The sequence below is a fragment of the Sabethes cyaneus genome, chromosome 2, assembly GCF_943734655.1.
Source record: "Sabethes cyaneus chromosome 2, idSabCyanKW18_F2, whole genome shotgun sequence".
NCBI lineage: Eukaryota > Metazoa > Arthropoda > Insecta > Diptera > Culicidae > Sabethes > Sabethes cyaneus.
Window position 1 is genome coordinate 177669747 of NC_071354.1, and position 19142 is coordinate 177688888.

At 38.9% G+C, this 19142-nt stretch overlaps 2 protein-coding genes across 2 annotated transcripts in view; both read right to left on the reverse strand.

Annotated features, from left to right (window-relative positions):
* The window catches only part of LOC128738625 (sodium-dependent dopamine transporter), a 63059-nt gene extending 55832 nt beyond the window's left edge, over positions 1-7227 (reverse strand). The window contains exon 1 of the mRNA XM_053833912.1: positions 7155-7227. Coding sequence (XP_053689887.1) covers positions 7155-7227 — 73 coding nt within the window. The remainder of the gene's footprint in view (positions 1-7154) is intronic.
* Positions 7228-9954: 2727 nt separating this feature from the next.
* On the reverse strand, positions 9955-11351 carry LOC128738626 (uncharacterized). The gene is made up of 3 exons (XM_053833914.1): positions 11247-11351; positions 10894-11189; positions 9955-10832 (listed from the first exon to the last, which is right to left on the reverse strand). The coding sequence occupies exons 1-3, from the start codon at positions 11344-11346 to the stop codon at positions 10278-10280; spliced, it is 951 nt and encodes a 316-aa protein (XP_053689889.1). The 5' UTR covers positions 11347-11351; the 3' UTR covers positions 9955-10277.
* Between the last annotated feature and the right edge of the window lie 7791 nt (positions 11352-19142).

A 19142-nucleotide genomic window follows, 5' to 3' on the forward strand; every position in this document is an offset into this window, starting at 1 on the left:
TTTTCCATCCGAAGACAAAGCTACTAGTTTGAGCCGACTGAAAATTATCAAGACCTGTTATATTTCCACGGCTGTAATTTTGTTATTTGTATCATGTAAGTTTTGAGCAAAACAGAACGATTAGATTTTTTACCAATCTTTCTTTGTTTCTTAAGGTCCAAGTTGATATCTCAAACCTAGCCTTCTCTAGAACCGAGAAATGGTGCGTTGCGTTTTCGCAATGCTGGGAGGAAATGGGTTAAACGAAATGAGAAATCACCCACATGATGCCAATGAAACCACAAATATTTTCCGTTGACTTACCAGAAAATAGGAAGGAGAACATAATGCACACGAATCATAAAATCATATAATTCTAAGAAAAGTACAGGGTGCGGCAAGAGAAAATGCGGAAACTTTAATATTGGGTTAATTTGTTGTAACTAATTATTACTTATTCCTGTTCACGACGTATTTGTTTACGTTTACTTTCAAGTGCTGCATCAGTACATCGGGATTGTTTTATTACAAATTTGTCAAAATATATGCCAAGGAAGGGATTACGAGTTAGCTGCGCGCCCGGCGTTTGGCCACAGCTCATCGCATCAAAAAGTCGCTACAGGATAATCCTAAGCAGCGGAAGCCGGGAAGTGGAGTTTTTTATAGTTTGCACGTACGCCAAACGTGATCAAATCGGTTCGTGCAAAGATTGCTCGCAACCCTTGCGTTCTTAAGGAAGCCAAAATTTCAGCCAAATCCAGCGAAAAATCAATACAGAAAACTTGCAAGCATCTTCCAGAGCAGAGCTAGAGTGAAACACCACTTGATTATGGGGAAAGTAAAGGAACCACGAGTGACTCATTGGAAAAGATTGCTTTCTTTGTTGAAAAAGGAAAAAATGATAATCTTATTCTTCGACGAAAAGTTATTTAGCATCGATGCTGTGTCCAACAGCCGCACAGACCAATTCATTCTACCGAAGAAATTTGAGAATGTTCTGTAGAAAGTAAAGTTTTAGTTCCAAAACGAACATCCGGCCCAACCAAAGCGATACTTTGCTCACTTCTGGTTGTAGCAACTTATTTACGACTGAAATTAGTCATAAGTCGATTGGAGAAACTGGTTTGTAACAACTGTATTCGAAGAGGGCTGGTGTCATGATGTTTGGCTTGGTGGTGTCCAACTCGAATCGAGCTCGAATCGGACCCAACGATGGCTGATGGCCGATGAAGTTTTGGTCGCAAAATTTGTGACCCCTAGCAATCCGGACCTTAACCCGTTGGATGGTTCGATTTGGGCGTATATTAAAATATCTCACCCCAGTGAGTGTGAAGACCCTGAAATCTGTCATATCATAATGCGCACATGGCAGTCGATGTCTGAGTACTATGTTCGAGAGGCGTATTCAAGCTTCCGATGGACAATGGACAATGGTCAAAAATGAGCTCGGGATCCCAACCAATTAGAAATTGCTAGCTTGGCATCTTACAAGATACCTTTTCCTATATAAGAAAAGGCAAGAAATCGATTGGTGATAGTCCCATTTTATGCAGACTTTGGGAAGATGTCCATTTCGCCCTTTTATCCCCAAAAATTGTGGCAAAAGCTAATTAAACAGTATAAAAATTTATTTGCCGCCCGTGAAGTGAACTCAAATAGGGTATGTTGCTGCTTCGTCGTAATTGCCTATTCCCGTCCTATCCAACACAAATTATTAAAAATATCAGCGATTTTTATGGCACACAATGCAAAATTAGTTATTTCCTAATATTTTAGTTTGTTGCCTCTAATGCGCGATCAATCAAAGTGAGTTGAGATCTATTTAAATGTTTTTTTTTTCATTAAAGAATTCCTAGCAGCCAAATTTCCAACGTTTTTTCGTACGACGAAGAAGAAAATGTCGACTAATCGTTTCAATTTCCGTCATTCATAAAATATAATAAAATTTAAAACATAAAATAAACATTTGTCATGCCGTCCTAACCAATTAAATGCGCGTTAGCTTCGTAAACATTGTTGTGATTTTTAAATCAGACGATAAAAAATTTTGATGGACGGATTTAAAACGGTACGACGCATTTAAGATCTAAAGTCGGTTGCGTAATTTCAATCAAATGCTTTATTAATCGCTTTTTAGTGGATTCAAAGGGCACAGATCGAAAGGTAAGTGTGTTTGAGTCAAATCAGCAGCAGAACTTTTGGAGTATTCATTAAATCCATCTAAGAAATGATGAAAATTAGAGTGGCTTTCCTTACTACGACGGGAATTAGAAATAAACCCTATCTCCCAAATATTGTCAAAACATCAGACGAATCAAACACCATCCATTCCAGACTGTGCGAAAAGCAAGAATAGTCTATTTTGCCCAATTCTCCCTTCAATACATTCCAAAAACCTAATGAAAGCGATTAAAACTAATTCAAAGACCGGGGAATGAACTCGAATAACACCATAATTTTTTCGAAAAATATCAGGAGAGATGGATATCATCGATTTTGTACCGTGAAGAATTCACAAACGGTCCATTTTGTCTGATTCTCTCCTAGATCCGCAAACACACGCTCAACTGCTATTGTGTAAAAATGCTTAATTTTTCAACAATGGAGTCTTTAGAGAAGTTTATCAATAAAATATAGCGCATCTTTCTATACTATTAGGCTGACCATAAATTCACCTATTAGGGTGATACAAACTTTTGTTTTTTTTTTTAATGCCCGCAATAAAATTTTTCTTCAGGAAAACTATAGAACAATAGAACTATAGAACAATATAGAATAGAAAACTAAAATAGGCAACTTTTCTAAAATTTATTTCTTACTAGTTGCGAGATATATTGATTTGTTTAAAAAGAACACTGAAAAATCAATAACAATCAATCAATCAATCTGCACAATAACTTAGCATCAAATTCATTAATTGCTTTGAACTGTTCCTCAAAGTTATTCAGTATGTTAAAATGCACATTTTTTTTGAAGGCTGGTTTTTAATAAGTAAATAGGATAAATAATTCGGAAAGGAGTTAATTATAATTTTACACAACTATTTAGGATTACAACTATTCCGCTCAACTCCATCAATGGGTATGAGTGATCCGTAAACTGTGTACAGCAAACGGGGCCTGTCACAAAAGACGATCATTAAGACTGTCGCAGTGGCCTTTTAACCCAATGGCCTTCTGGCATACAAAAAAAAAATAATTATAATTTTTCTGCACTCTAATAACCGGCTGCGAAGTCAGTCGATAAAGAAGGGTCAAGTCTTAAAGACGTTTATACCCATGGTTTTGCTTATTACCGGGTTTAGTAACGTGAGGCCGAGCGATGTCAAGCTGTAGAATCACTTTTTCGTGCCTCTGCCCATATTGTAGTCGTTTTTCAAGCGATGCTAGGTTTAATCGCGTCAATCGAATTGGATGCAGTTTTCCAGTAATGATTTTGTTCGGTTTGTACAGCTCATAATAAATACTATCAATCTGGTCCCATCAATTACACTCCATCATCACACTCCGCCGCGTGAAAGCAGATTCCATGACTTTCATCTATCCATTTTTCATTACACGTCACGATGCGATAAAGAAACTACTGCTGTGATTCAAATTTCGGACACTTCAGCTATGCTGCAACTTTATCCCAAGCAAAATGTTCGAAGGTATTAAAATTTCATCTTATTAATCAGTTCAGCACCATGAAAATTCATTTATTTCCACTGAAAAATGTTGAAAATGGGGATGAAATTGTGACTTTTATGAAATAATATTAATAAAGAGTAGGGGTATGAAATAGGGAACGTATCTAGGAAAAAGCGTCCAACATAGCTCTAGCCATCTTGAACTCCTACCTAGCGCCTCCACGTGGCCATACCTGGTAATACTTCAATTTGTATAATTAAGTAGCCAAGTTAGGAGGTGCGAGTTGTATGGTTTTCAGTTCCTAACCTCACAACTGTAGTTTTAGGCAATCATTAAACCACACGACTTTATTTTCAAGAGTTACATTATTTAAACTAATATTTTTGGTAAACTAATCTATTTTCAGAGAGCGAAATAAGGCGCCCTTGGGAGCCTGGCTTCTGATCTAAAAGTCATTATTCATCCCCAAGCGTCCGAAGTATCACCTAACCTTTTTTGTCAAAGATGCTCCCAACGACTGTAAATAAATCATTATCTATATGGCAAGCGCTTGGTACGGGAGGTCCACGCTTTCTTCCTTCCCCTTGATTTCAAGGAGTTTAATGGAATTAGGTAGGTATTATTTCCGGTTCCACTTGATTCCTTGGAATTCTCTCTGCGGTACTTGCTGCGCAGTTGACCTGGCCGTTGGCAAGAGAAATGATTGATTCAAGTAATCATCATTTGCCAGGAAGCTTTTAAGAATTAACTGCGTTAGTGTGAGATTATATTAGATTAGAATAATAATAATAAAGTGCAGTTCGGTTGTGACTCAAACTTTGGACACTTTTATGGTCTTCATTCAAACTACGAACGTTTCTGTCTCAAACTTACAACACGCGTAATATATTGATGAAACTTAACGTTTATCGTGCAACTTAACTTAATTAAGTAAGTTTATATATTTTTTACTATATTTTTTATTCTTTTCTCCTAGCAGTATGATTTGGCTTTTCGCACGTGGAAACATCTTAAATCGATACTTACATAGTTAGTTGTTAAATATTTTCAAACTACGTGACCCAGTAAGCAATTTGGTTTATATATCTTTTTATTTTGTTATATTATAGTCACTTTAATAGCTTTCATTCATGACTTCTGCGGGGTTGGTGGTTTATATATCTCGATTGCAACTGAGAAACACAAAATCATATCTGAACGAAAAAGTTATATTTCATACAACATAAGAACATATAAGTACCAAAGTGGAGGCAATATACGTGCGAAAACTTTTACAACCATTTGTAATACTATCTTACATTTTATACAGCGGATTTTAGAACACACAACTTAATACTCCTGAATATGTGCTTAAGACATAACTTAATATTACAATCATCTATACTGCTTCATAATTCACAGTCATGAGTTGTATATGAAGACACATACGACTGCAAAACAACTTATTGTTCACTTTGTTTTGAAATACTCTAATTATTATACAATTCCAAAGTAAAATTGACATGCATACGATTTAATGTGAACTTTCTATTACGATCTTGTGTTTTCTGGGGAACGGCATTTAAAGCAATGAAAAAACTTTTGCGCAAAACGCTAAGAGTAAGCTAATCAAGTGAAAATCTACACGGATAGAGATCATCCTAACGAACACGATGGTGTGTAATAAGCACTTGATTTTGTCGTATTAGCAATGTACATTATTTCATGCTAAAATGTCCGAAGTTGGAAGTAGTCCGAAATTTGAATCAATTTGAAACAAAATCAGGGCACCTTTAAATACCAATGGCCTTTTTCTTGGAATCAATAGATATGTATAAGAAGAGCTGTCTGTTGTTTTAAGACGCCGCGAGTCTGTTGTTTTAATAAAAATAAAAAAAAATATTAAGATTTTTGGAAAGCTAGCGTATCATAAGGCTGTGTGTAGGCTTGGCCTGCTCTGTTCGCTTCGATTTTGCTCATTTTGCTGTTGAAAAAAGTAATGTTTTCTGTTTTGTATTTACGACGCTATAGGGCTACAATGTCATTGGTAGCAAAATGAGCGTTTTTTTGCTACAAACGGGGTAGCAGCCATAAATAAAAAAGATATAGCAATACTTACTTCAATAATATTGCATATAATAAGTAATTTTACAAGTATTACAAGTACCCCATACATTACTTTTTCAAATTCTGCTAGGCTGTGGGGCAATAATCAAAAGAGCAAAATCGTCGCGAAAAGAGTGTCAAGAGTGACTGGTTGTGTGACAAAAACACTTAAATAATACCAGGAAAGTATATACGGTTCAGCTTCTTTTTAAAATTTTAAAATTATCAACAAATGCACGATTACCGTACTGAAAAAGGAGCCTCCATTAGTTCCTATGAAAAAGGAGACGCATAGTTGTTCTTTAATTTAAAGTGCGAGAATTGGCAAAAACTGTTTTAAAATCTTTTCAAGCGCATGGTGCCTCCACTTTATCACAACATTTCGGTCTGAAACAGTTATATGGATACCACAGCCAAGCTCAGCATGTACCAGTATCTGTGTCTCGAGCTGCACGTTCCTCACAATCGTGTTAAAGCGATTGTAATTGATTGATTGTAATGTGACTACACTTATGACACATTCCAGCGTTACGGGACACAATTAGCACTCTTTGTTACAGTGTGAATCGCCTCCTGTTTCACCAATTTTTTGGCAAATACCTTATAAAACAGTTGTTTAAAGAGTACTTCATTTTCCACTAGAATGCCAGGAATTTGATGAAACAGGAACCGATCTGGATAGTAGGGATAGTGTCCCGTAACGCTGGAATGTGTCTTATGAAAATAATTACATTTTGCGTAGATGAGAAGAACGATATATGAAAAACTGACTATAATATAAAAAGCTTTGAATTATTTCAAAACGTTATAATTCGCACTTTGGGTATAGATAACCGTGTATATCATAAATGTTTGTAGTTAAAGTATGATAAGAACTACTTCTATATCCATTTCGAAAATATTTAAACTAAAACTTGCTTAATTTCATGAACTCACTGTCGAGCTGTTGAGCTGTCGAGAGTCCGTATAAAAATTAAATTTCAGAGAGATTGGTATTGCATTCTCTCTAAAAGTTACTATAAATCGGTAACCAGATCTAGATACGATAGAACAAAATATTAGCTACTAATAAAATCAATGCAAAACAATTTCTGCATGTTGCAGTTAATACAACCTAGCCAGTTTTCCTAGCCAGCTTCATCAGAACACTATCAACTGGTTGTTTCTTAACCGATAAACCGACAGGCAATCATCGGATAACGAACAATACCGACCACAATCCTGGTGCCATTTACAACCAAGCCCAGGATTTATGTAGCCATCCACTGTTTAATACTACATTATCCAGTTATCATAATTCGCGCACAAAACCGCACCGCACCAATTGAAATAGTTTCAACGATTATTGCTGCTTCTACGATGAAAATTAATTACCGCACAATCTTATTCTATACCGGAAACTCGGCGAGGCCACCGCTAATAGGCAACGGAATTTTCCCCGAAGAGCAGTTTACCACTCACCTGGATTCTCGACCAGCTTCACTGGTGTTTCCAGTAGTCTTAGCTTTTCCCGTGGGTCATCCAGCTCGAACATAGAGCTGGTGGACGGGCTCCTGTACCAACAACAAAGATCGGCCGCGCCAACCGCCGCTGCTCACTCGCTGCGCCCGTCGTCCACCAGATAGCTACCACCTGTTGCTTGCCGGAAGTGGAGTTTGCTCTCCACTGATACAGGACAAAAACTAAAAAAATCTACCACTATATCATGAACGTGGACATTTCCTACAATCGATAAATTGATAGCTAGTGTACACCGCAACTACTAGAATAACATTTTGTTCCCTTTGATGTCGTTTCAAATTCAGTTCAGTAGTCGGTGAAACTTTGGATTTCTATTCTACACAAGAAACCATCACATAATTAGTTCGAAAGTGCCAGCAACTAAACACCACAGCCGACGGAAGTACAATTATCCACTTCACCGATGGGATGCAGTCGCTGCGACGGGCTTCAATTCTGTATCATGCCTTTTATTTGTACGTCTGAGTTACCGAGCAGAATAAACCTTGGGAAAAATAAGGGGCCGACTACCAGTAGCACTTTATTTCCGACTTCCGGAACCGAAACTGTCACACTACCCCACCGCAATTAACTACTGGGAATCAGCTCAGTCAGAAAGGAAACTACTCCCGAAACGACTACTAGTTACTTCCCGATGGTCCTGGTCCTAGATCTACACTTTACTACGTTCCAAGGAAAACTGGCAACGAATTTCCATCCAGTGTGTCCTTATATACGGTGCAAGGCTGCAGCGAGAAACAGAACAGCCCATCGGAGGTGATCCTTTGGCAGTTGTTTTACTACGCGCCTGTGTAACGCTTTTCGTGAGCCTGCTTTTGCTCCTCGCTTTCCCGCTACGAGCGAACGGACGCGCGAACGAACGAACGAACAAACCACCAGCAGCAGCAGCAGCCAGCAACCGTGTTGTTGTACGGACCACGTGCTCCATACTTTTAGGCGTAATGAGCGTAGAGCAGGAAACGGCAAGATGCTGTTGTGCGGCAGTGTGTGAGTGTTACGCTAATATTCAGTTGTTTCTGCTGTTGAATGGTAGGTACATATATTATCTAGTGCAGCGTTCTCTCAATTGGCGATATTTTTTCACAATGTACTTTCTATACTGTGAATTGATAATTGATTGTGATTAGTTGTTTAATCTAATCTGTTGTATTGTTACTTGGGCATGCCTTTGGTGTCAATTATGCGTTGTTTAATGAAGTGCGATAGTGAAGATAGTAAAGTGTAGGTATTCAAAAAACAGGTTTTAAAGGTTTTTCAATTGAAATTGAGAAGTCAGTGCTCTGTGTTGTTTACTTTTTTATATAATGTATTGTATTTTGTTATAATAATGTATTAATAGTCAGGTATTGAACGGACAATCTTTCGAATCTTTTTTAACAGCCCTCTATCGTAACGTATCTCTATCGAACGTAAGGCTTTCATTAAAAATTGCCGTCAATCGCATCAGTATAACAGCTGCCCAGGTGGAACCTTTCGCATAAGCTTCAGATGATAGCGGCTCGGAAATTGTCATGTTATAGGACCAGAATGAATACCAAAATCCCTAGCCCTAGCCCTAGCCCTAGCCCTAGCCCTCTGTATGTAAGTACTGGTTCACTTACGGCTAGACTCGAGCATGTAGACTTACCATTGAATCCCAGGGTGTTGCCTAAGTCAACGATCTTAATCGGGCTACACTTTCCCCGGACGCTCTTCGGTTTCTAGGCCTGGATCGTCGCTTGACTGGAGGGTGAGGCACGGTGACCTTAACAATTGTTTGCGCACTTGCTGTATCGTGGACGTACGGGTTCCACTTGAGCCCGTGTACGGAAGGCATTACCACGTGGTGCTCCGGATTTACGCACGGATTCATGCCTCGGCAGGAAATTCACTTCGAGACGGTATGGTGCGTTATTTACACTACTACCAATATATGTGCTGACATATCTGGTATTTGAGTGACAACTGGCGCTAGTGTATATGAACGATTCAGTGATACTCTAGTGCCAGCAGCAAGCTGTTGTCGCTGCAAAACTAATTATCTTCAATGAGCCCGGAATGTAGGCAATAGCGAGAAATTATCCATCGGTTTCCCTTTTTTTGTCTCTTTTGATATGTTTTTGAAAATCATTTAATCGCTGTGCTAGCTATTTCGGCCTGTCGGATTCATTTCATCATTTCTCGCGACTATAACTCAAATTCAGTAGCGTTGTATTAAGACCAAAATACATGCTGATATTCAGTAAATATTATTTTTTCAACCGGTATAAAAATTTTGTCTTGAATAAATATAGTTTCAACGTAGTTCCTGAATATTGTTCAGGCTACCGCTTAATGGGCTGGAAATACCCACCCGTACCCTACAAATCCAATGCATGCTATGGTTTTTTTGAGCTATGATTCGAGAAACATCAACGGAAGACTGTTTTATAGCTACTCCTTCTCCGATGGGTTTTCGATGAAACGTTTATTTTTTGCTTTGTTGAAAGGCAGAAGAAGTTAGTTCGTTTATGTGCTCTAAATAAACAAAAATTTCTTCAAAGTTTTATGGTCACAACCAGGGATGGATAGTCCCCAGCAAACGTTGGTAAATTCGTTCATAAATAAACATTGTTCTAACTTATATTTATTTTATTTTTTACATATTTATATTTTGCCCTTCAATTTCAATTCAATTCATTGAACATAAGATACTAGTGATTTTCTAGCTGCACTCTACTTACAACAACAAATCATACATAAATTTTACCAAACACTCCGATTATCTGATAAATCAAATGAAGCGATTGCATTGGCCAAAAAGAGCTACTGATAAGAATGCTCAATTTTTACTAATTTGATCTTTGATAAATTGTATATTCACATTATATTGTCGAATAAAGCTTTCTTATAATATTTCCTTCCCTACTAAATAACACGATATCGTACCTCAACTGACATCTTTGCTATGTTTGTTACTGGCACTGCCTCTGACAAATAAATATTTATTCGTACATATGGAGTACTTCGAAGTTTGTTTCTGCTCATTTCAGTATCTTCAGTCATAAATTACATTTGTTGGTATTTTTCATGTTAGATGAATACTCACAAGTTAGCTTTATTTTTGAGACTTTGAACTTCCTGCACTATTCGACCCAAATCGGCGAAACTGTCTGTATGGTAATCAGGCTTAGCGTCATCGTTTTCCAGAGTGTGTATTTCAGCCATCGATGCACCACCAGTAAAAACTAACAGCGTTTGAAAATCAGCTACCTTTCCAAAGCCCACATCTTGAGCAATCATATCGCCAACAAACAAACCCCGCTTGGGGTCACCTATCTTATATTGTTCCTTCAGTAAAGTTCCCAGTAAATAACCAGGTTTCCCTAACACCTTAGCTTTTTTACCACTAATATTTTCTAGAATATCGACATAATATCCGGGTCCAAGCATTTGGAACTCAGGCGTGACAGCCACTCTGTGGTCGGTAGCACCCGCAATCAGCATGCAGTCTGGATCGGTTTGCAAATAGATTTGCGCCCTCATAAGTTTCGTATTGTTGCAGTTGTAATCATAGTCCACTATCACCGCTTTCACGGGTTTCTTATCGTATACAACTGATATGATATGTCGTATCACCTCAGGTTGCTGTTCATCCGGCTAAAATGAGACGGTCGTTTTATTAATTTGCTTCTTTTTTTGCTCCATTATGTCAACCAACCCCTGATATTACATCGTAGCCCGCGTCACGAATTACTGTAAGAAATTCTTTTGTTCCTATAGCATAAATTAACCCACTGAAGTTTATGGACTTAAGGTATTTGACAATACTGAACACCGGAATTATAATATCCTCTTTAGCTACCTCATGGCCCAGCTTCCGAAACTGCTGATTGTAATTATCCAATGATCGAACACTGTTATTTGACACATAGACTATCTGCTTGCCGTAGTTTTTAAGCTGAGTTATTGCCTGGGCTATCCCCTCGATTGGCCCGTAAATGTTCCATATGACGCCTATAATGCCAATTAAAGTTAATTTCGATGGATAATCGACTGGAAATGGGTACCTACCATCGCAATCGGTCAGAACGTAGTCAAATGAGTCTAAAAAACGTTGCTTCTCTTCTAGACTTAAATCAACCAGACGTTTGCCGCTGGGTAAGTCACTCATGACTGAACGGCAGTTGAATATGAACTGAGTAAAATGCAAACAGGGAATATATTTTTTCTTCTTATCGCAAGCTCACTACCAGCGAACGCTATTTTATATATTGCACTAGGAAGAATGATCGACATGTATTGATGAAATGAGTTCTCTCTTAGAATAAAATAATTCATATACCAGAGCCGTCATATTGGTTGGACCCTCGTACATAAAATATTTACTGACCAAAAACATTTCGTAATGTAGTTCATTATTTTTCCAAGAAACCCAGCCAATCGCTTGGTTCGCCAAACAAGCATGTTTACTGTAAACATTCTTTATTCTTGCTTATTTTCCATCGATATCTATCCACCACAAATTGTGCCAGTCATCGACACCCGAATTGGCGACCCTTGTAACTTGTACCTTAGTCATGGTGACCACACGTCCCGATTTACCAGGATATGTCCTATTTTCACGAGCGTTATCCTGGTGTCCTGGTTTACAGCGGAGAATCCTGATTTTTAAAATGAAATCCTGCTTTACTAAATAAATTTAAGTACAAATGTTTTTAAAGTCCTGCTTTGTCAGTTCCTCTAGAAACATAGGTTATCTTATCTTCGATGCCTGATTTTACATTCTCAGTTTCGTAAATGTAGCATACTTGCAACTGTTTAAATTGCTGTAGGCCCGACGACGAGACGTGCGAGAGTTGATCTGCATGGAGCATCAAGATCGTCATCGGGGTTATGAACGCGTCTATTGTCTACACACCGACACGAACGAGAACTTTGCAGCTTTTCGAGGCATGATGATCGAAAGCACTTTTTTCCAAGCAAAGCTAACCACAAGCCCCCCTTGGGATCACCTGACCAACGGGTATTGAGCCTAATCTGTTTAATTCTCAACGATGGCCGATTTTTCTCAAATATCATCAATATGCGTTCCCTACGGGATGCGGATACACCCTGAATAGTACCAGTAACTGTGCGCTCAAACCTACCGACGGAATACAAAGTGCTCCCAGATTTTGTTGCGGCGTCTTTCTACAATAGCAAGAAATTTCGTGGGCAGTACCAGCCGAGCTTTACGAGAGACCGTGCTACTACGGGTCAAATTTTCTCACTCTGACAATTTCTCCAGAGTCAAGTCAGGAGTACAACATGCCCACGGTTAATATTGACGTGGATTCCAAGGCAGCATACGATACAGTTAAACGTGAAGAGCTATGGCAGTTAGTGCACAAGAACGGTGATCCAGACCAACTAACGCGGTTGTCTCCTTTCGAATTGTCCTTTGGACTGTTTGTTTAGCATCGTTATTGGAAGTGTGATTGATCTGACGAGCGAGCATAGGAACGAATGAGACGAACTTCAGCAAAAGTAGCCAACTCCTTGTCTTTGTAGACGAATTTGATATCATTACTACTTCATTACAATCCACGCTAGTCCAAAAACGGAGGTTAAGAGGATTGGGTAAAAAATCAATGCGCCGCAAACCAAATATTTAGGGAGTCCTAACTGGAACAAAAGTGCGACATAGTGGAGCAGGGAGCAGCTAAGCATTATTAGCGGTCTCCCTAAATATTCCCAAGCAACCAAAAGTTCGAATATTACTTGACAAGTAAACTCAAAAGTTCACAATTAGTTCAATTTCAGTTCCGTAGACCTTGCTTGCTGATTAGTAGTGTATATAAAGTGTACGTAGAACTAAATGCTTTAAAAAGTGCTGTGAGTACTTTATAGATACTTCAAAGCTATTAGCATGCTACTTGAAGTTCTGAAGTAACCTTAGTTGCTAACAAGTTCTGCTTGTATGCTTCTGGCCACGAAATGATTGTTATTATTTTTATGTTTACATTTCTGGTGATCAAACCAGCAAATATTTGTATTTCACTCCATCACTCAAAAAAATGTAATCATCGCACATTTCTAATCAGTACAAAAGAATAAATTAGAATGCAATGCTTTTCATTATTTTTCAACTATTGCGCATATCAATAACATATGCTGTAGGCTCAGGTGTAGGTAAATATCTCACTATTACTTGATTGCCTGACTCCGAACTTTACTATTCTATAATTAACTCACGCTGCATTAAGCTGCCTGAAGTTCTAAAACATACTTATACTCAAGAACAACTCATTGGCAAAATTCACATCACATGTATACGACAAATATGCCGCAATGGATCGGGATAGGATTACAACGCGGAACGCCCGGGTTCAAATCCAACAACAGGCGAATGCAACGAATATAGAAGTTAGGTAGAAGTATAAAAATAGAACATAGAAGTGCTGCTAAATATTAGCTTTTACTTAATTTTCGACAGTTTATTTCGAAGCTGCTTAGCGTTCTGTACAGCCAACTCAAGACAACTTGAAAGTTCGGTTAATTACTTAAAAGTGAAGCTGCTTAACAAGTTGTAGACCAATATACATAAAGCTGCTTAACCCTCGTTAGACACCATTGTCCGAACTTTTGGTTACTTGGGTTTGGTTTGCGATGCATTTAAGGTGCATTTAAGGTGGAATTCTGACTTTCTTTTCACTCCGCAAGATTTGTGCAGCCTTGCTTATGGAAGATAGACGTGTATTTGTTCGAAAGGTGTTGCGGATTGTTTTTGGCGGAGTACAAGTAGAAAGCAGAGAATGGCGCAGGCATATGATTCCCATCGTACACGTGGTGAAAATCGGGATGCTTCGGTGGACCAGCCATGTCGCAAAAATGCACCAGCGACTCTAGAAAACGAGGGGTCTTACGTGCTGCGTAGCTCGACCAGATGGCAGCTGACTTGCGAGTGTCGAGATGCTCAGCGTATTGGCGATGAATAGCCCAGGACGAGTACAATGGAGAAAAGCTCTTGATATAGCATGAGCAACCCCGGGTCCGTATGGTATGCCTTATTCGTTTTTGGTCTCCTATTTGATGTTTTTCTGGAGCTTGCCAGGATATCTGGGAGCCTTTCATTTGATTTTCGGTACCATTTCGACGGTAGTTAGGTTTAGCTGGCTCACTGAAACTCACCATAGCATTTATACAAGAAAGCATTTGGCTCTACAATAGAGTTTAATTTGGTTATCTGTATGGTTGGAGTGGTACATCATAACGATCATATTTGTCTAGCATTGTTGTGAGAATTGTACATCGAATCTAAATCTTCATAGGCCGACAGCGATGAGTTTGGGTAGTCGACTAATTGGTTTACCTTGGGTCATTGGTAACGGCAGACAGTGATACTTGTCGTGAGATTCGGAGGCGTATTAACAGCGGAAGTCGTGCTTACTATGGGCTTCATAAGCAATTGCAGTCTGCAACTAAGTCCCCGTACATAGACAAGACGCTTATTAGACCGGTTCTTTTAAGGGCATGAAACTTGGACAATTCTCGAGGATGACCTGCGAGTACTCTGTAACCGTCAGCTTAGTCTCTGCCCAAGGTTTAGGAGACTGTCACGCGTGCAAAATATTTTATGAATGTCCCGCAATAAATTGTCAAGAGAATAGTTGGAACTCTCTATTGCGAACAGCTTTCCCCGTTGACGTGTACGCAGCCATACGTCAACGGCTTCCACCCACCCACTACCAGGTGGCGGAAAAAGGAGCAAAGCTAACATGGATTGCGGGTGGCGACAAAGAGTCAAGAAAACGATAAGCGATAGACAGTGGAGGTTTTAGCGCGAAAAGGTCATAGATCGTTGGACAAAAGATAGCTTCAGCCATTACCCTGTCCGAAGTTAAACAGTACGGTACCGAAAAACGAAATATAGCCGCACAACTGGGACAGTGAAGACAAAACTCAGATAACACAAAATCGTAATAGAAAGTTCACATTAAATCGTTTTCATGTCAATTTCACATTGGAATTGTATAATGATTAGAGTATGTCAAATCGAAGTGAATATTAAGTTTTGCAGTCGTGCGTGTCCTCATATACAATTCATGACTGTGAATTATAAAGCAGTATAGATATATATATATATATATATATATATATATATATATATATATATATATAATTGCAATATTTGATTATATCTTAATCATATATTCAGGACTATTTAGTTGCGTGTTATAAAACCTGCGCAAAATAGAATTACAAATAGTTATCAAAATTTTCGCACGTATATCGCCTCCACTTTGGTACATATATGTTCTTATATGGCGTGAAACATAACTTTTTCGTTCAGATATGATTTCGTATATCTCAGTTGCAATCGAGATATACAAACCAAATGGTTTACTGGGAACTAAAATGAAAGTCTGCAAAGCAAACAACAGATATAGCTATCAGAAAATTCTTACGGCATATTCCCGACCATGACCGCTCCAAAACTCGACGCTAAACAAACCATCTCGCTCTTAGGACCCCTGAGTTTCCTGCGTTTATCTGACGTTTACCAACCGAATTTGGTCCTCACATCCGCCGTTACCACCACATCGGTCAATCTTGAAGCTGAAGGAGCGTCCCTGCCAACGACGCCATCACAGTTACGCCGCGTCGTCGCCATAGCGCTTATTCAGAGCCACAAGTGCGCCCGCAGCCGGAAAGCCGGGAGTAGACCATCAAGCTCCGTGCCAAAAGTTATCGACCTGACCGCAAACGGATCCCGGTCAGTAACTCCGCCGGAAGTGAAACCCCTAAATGTCAAACGGTAGGAGTTACCGAGGGAAAGCCGTTAATAAAGGGAACAGTTTAAGCAGAAGGTTTTCAGGTGTTTTCTTGACAATAAGTCGCGAACTTTTGCAGCTCCTGAGGTGTCAAAAAATGTCCTGATTTTTAGTTGGATCGATATGGTCACCCTATACCTTAGTCATGGTGACCACACGTCCCGATTTACCAGGATATGTCCTGTTTTCGCATGCGTTGTCCTGTTGTCCTGATTTACAGTGAAAAGTTCTGATTTTCTAAATGAAATTTTGTTTTGCAATGAAATTTTGCACACCGACACGACCGATAACTTAGAGCTTCGCAAGGCCTGGTGATCAGATTCACTTTCGTTTCTTGCAAAGTTATCCACAAGGCCACCTGCTGATCACCTGACCAACGAACATTGAACCAAATCTATCAAATACACATCGCCGGGTTTTCTATCAAAAAACGATTCCTACGGATACGGATATCGGCCTGTATCAGGTGAGCAGAGTCACCTAGGTGACGCTCAGAATCGTAAATTGTGCTCTCATCCAAAAAATTTTGGTGGGTAACTGTGAGAATAGGGCCCGCGTTAAAGAGGAGAAAAATAACTTAGAAAAGCTAGGGAGAATTTGGCCAAGTATCGAAGAGCGCGAAGTGAGTTCCATGACCATGAAAAAAGCGTAAATAACTAGAACACCTATTCGAAGTTCGAACTAACGAGACCCGCAAGTTCTATGAGAAAGTGAACCAATCTTGTAAAGGATACATGCCGAAATCTGACATGAGTGGAGACGAGGAGGGAAGCCTGATCACAAACAAGTGCTGGGTGGTCGCAGTCAATCTGCAGGAGGAGTAGATGGAAAGTACGGTTTGTCCAGTCCACAAAAAGAACGATCGGCTCGATTGCCGTAATTACCACGAAATTACGGCGCCTACATGGTCTGCCGTCATATGCAAAATTGACGTAAACGCCAATTGATTAAAAATGGTTTTATTTCACCAAATGTTGCTTCACACAGTGCTTTAGCTTGTGCTATTGAGAACTCATTGCATTTTAATCGAAAACAATATAAAAAATTTAAAAAACAAAGTGAAGTAACCGCCATTTCGCTGCAAAAGTGACGTTACAGTGTTAATCGTGATCTAAGTCATTTTGCTACACATTATTTCAATATTATAAGTGTGATATCTGATGTTTTCATTTAAGTAATGACTTAATTCACCTAAAAGTGTAATCTTGCTTTTCTCATATTTAGAAAATATGTTCAATGTTTACCCTGGTTTACCCAAATCCGAAACACATCCAAATTGTTCAAATAAAGCCAGTAAATCATGCGATGAATGCCAGTAAGTAAGCTAAAACAGTAAATTTGATACCCCGCATAATAGGGTTTAGTTAGGCCGACCAGACGTCCCGGATTTGGATGGCGTGTCCTGGATTACTAAGCGTCCCGGAAAGTGGCCCGCATTGATTAATTTTTTAATCAAAACAGTTTCTAAGGATGAAACATGGCAAATTATCCCAACAAACATTTTTGTTGAATAACAGCTTATCAAGCGCTTGTTTACTGGATAATAGCTGTATAATGGTTGAATAAACTGCTCTACAAGTAAAATGTTTGTTGGGATGTTACATTGCATGGCAAAACCTACTGCAGACTCCGCTCGCCAGTCGGCAGTCATGGCCCCGGCCAGCCGGCATCTCCAACTCCTCATCTGACCAATATCGCTGGTGTTCTCTTCATCTTCAGCTCTCGCTTCATTATCGCCCAGTATTTCAATAGTGGGTAAACCTGGGAACAATTTGGTGCACTCAGCTCTTTTGAGATGAATTGAAGCCCATGGTCCATTGTAGCATGCATGCTGAAACTGTGGCAGGCTATGATGGGACTTAATGAAGGGCAAAATCAGCCTGGTGAGGCACCTACCCCTGTGTACCTCCGAAGTCTTATCCGTCACAAAATAGAGGTTTTCAAACGAATACCACTGAAACCGATCCCTTGCCAAGTCATGACCTTTTATCACGAACCCAAAACCCAAAACCAATCTCGAATCTGCTACGAACCCTACCGCGAGTCTGATCACCCCTGGGTTTGGCTGAAATCGGCCTTCTTTGAAGCTTATACATCATCGAGCCAGACGCCAGACACATGCAACAGTAGAATCAATATATATAGAATGCCAGTGTCGCTGTTTTTCTACAGGACTCATTGTGGTAAACATGATGCTAACAATCTGTATCAATCTTGTAGAACCATCGTTTAAAAAAAAAATCTGTATCAAGTCTGTAAATCGGGAACTTCATTGTCAAAGTTGCTTATTGTTATTTATCTGATCTTTATCTGTGCGCTGGTTGGTGCTGTCATCAGTGCGCTCATCGCTGTGTTTTCATGCCAGTGAAATGATTTTAAACGCTCATTTTCTTTTCGTCCGGATGAATTGTTAGTTGAAAAGTTTGAAAAGTTACCATTTTTCAAAAACAAAAATTCCGAAAAATTCCGAAAATAATTAATGCGCGAATATTCCCTTTTTTACTTTTGAAGGAAAAGGACATCTAGAACAAAATGATTGACCTAAACAATTTTTCCATGAGTAAATCTCATGCATTATTTTAATTTTGTAATATATCTGAATTGAAAAAATATCTGGACAGAGTGTTAGACATGAAAAAAGAAAAGGAGAAATTGGACTTTTTCTTACCTGGCGCTCCTCCAGATAATTATTTTTGCATGAAAATCAGAACGTAAGGTTTTTTTGTGTGTACTTTCATGATAAAATATTCATTAGCTTGATCGCATCGTTTTTACGGTGTTGCCCGTTAGAGGGTTAAGCCTAATCTGTTTGCGGGTTTCCAGGCGGCGTTCGACCCAATGCCTGAGATATGCTGTTCCCCTGTGATGTGATCATTTTCAATCTGAACACTTGAAATTTGAATGAGATCAGCAAGAATTTGAATGAGTAATCAAATATTATGCACAGTTTAAAAATTTAAAATAAATGTGCAGCTCTCCAGAGACAGTCCTGCATTATTTTGAATATATGGTACTGGTACGGTAATGATGTACGAATAGTTTAATAAATCGACAAAAATCAAAAATTTCACGGAATGAAACAAAATTCGCGCATAAGCAAAACACCAGCGTAGGAAATATTAAAAATAATCAAGAGCAAATTCATAAATTAACC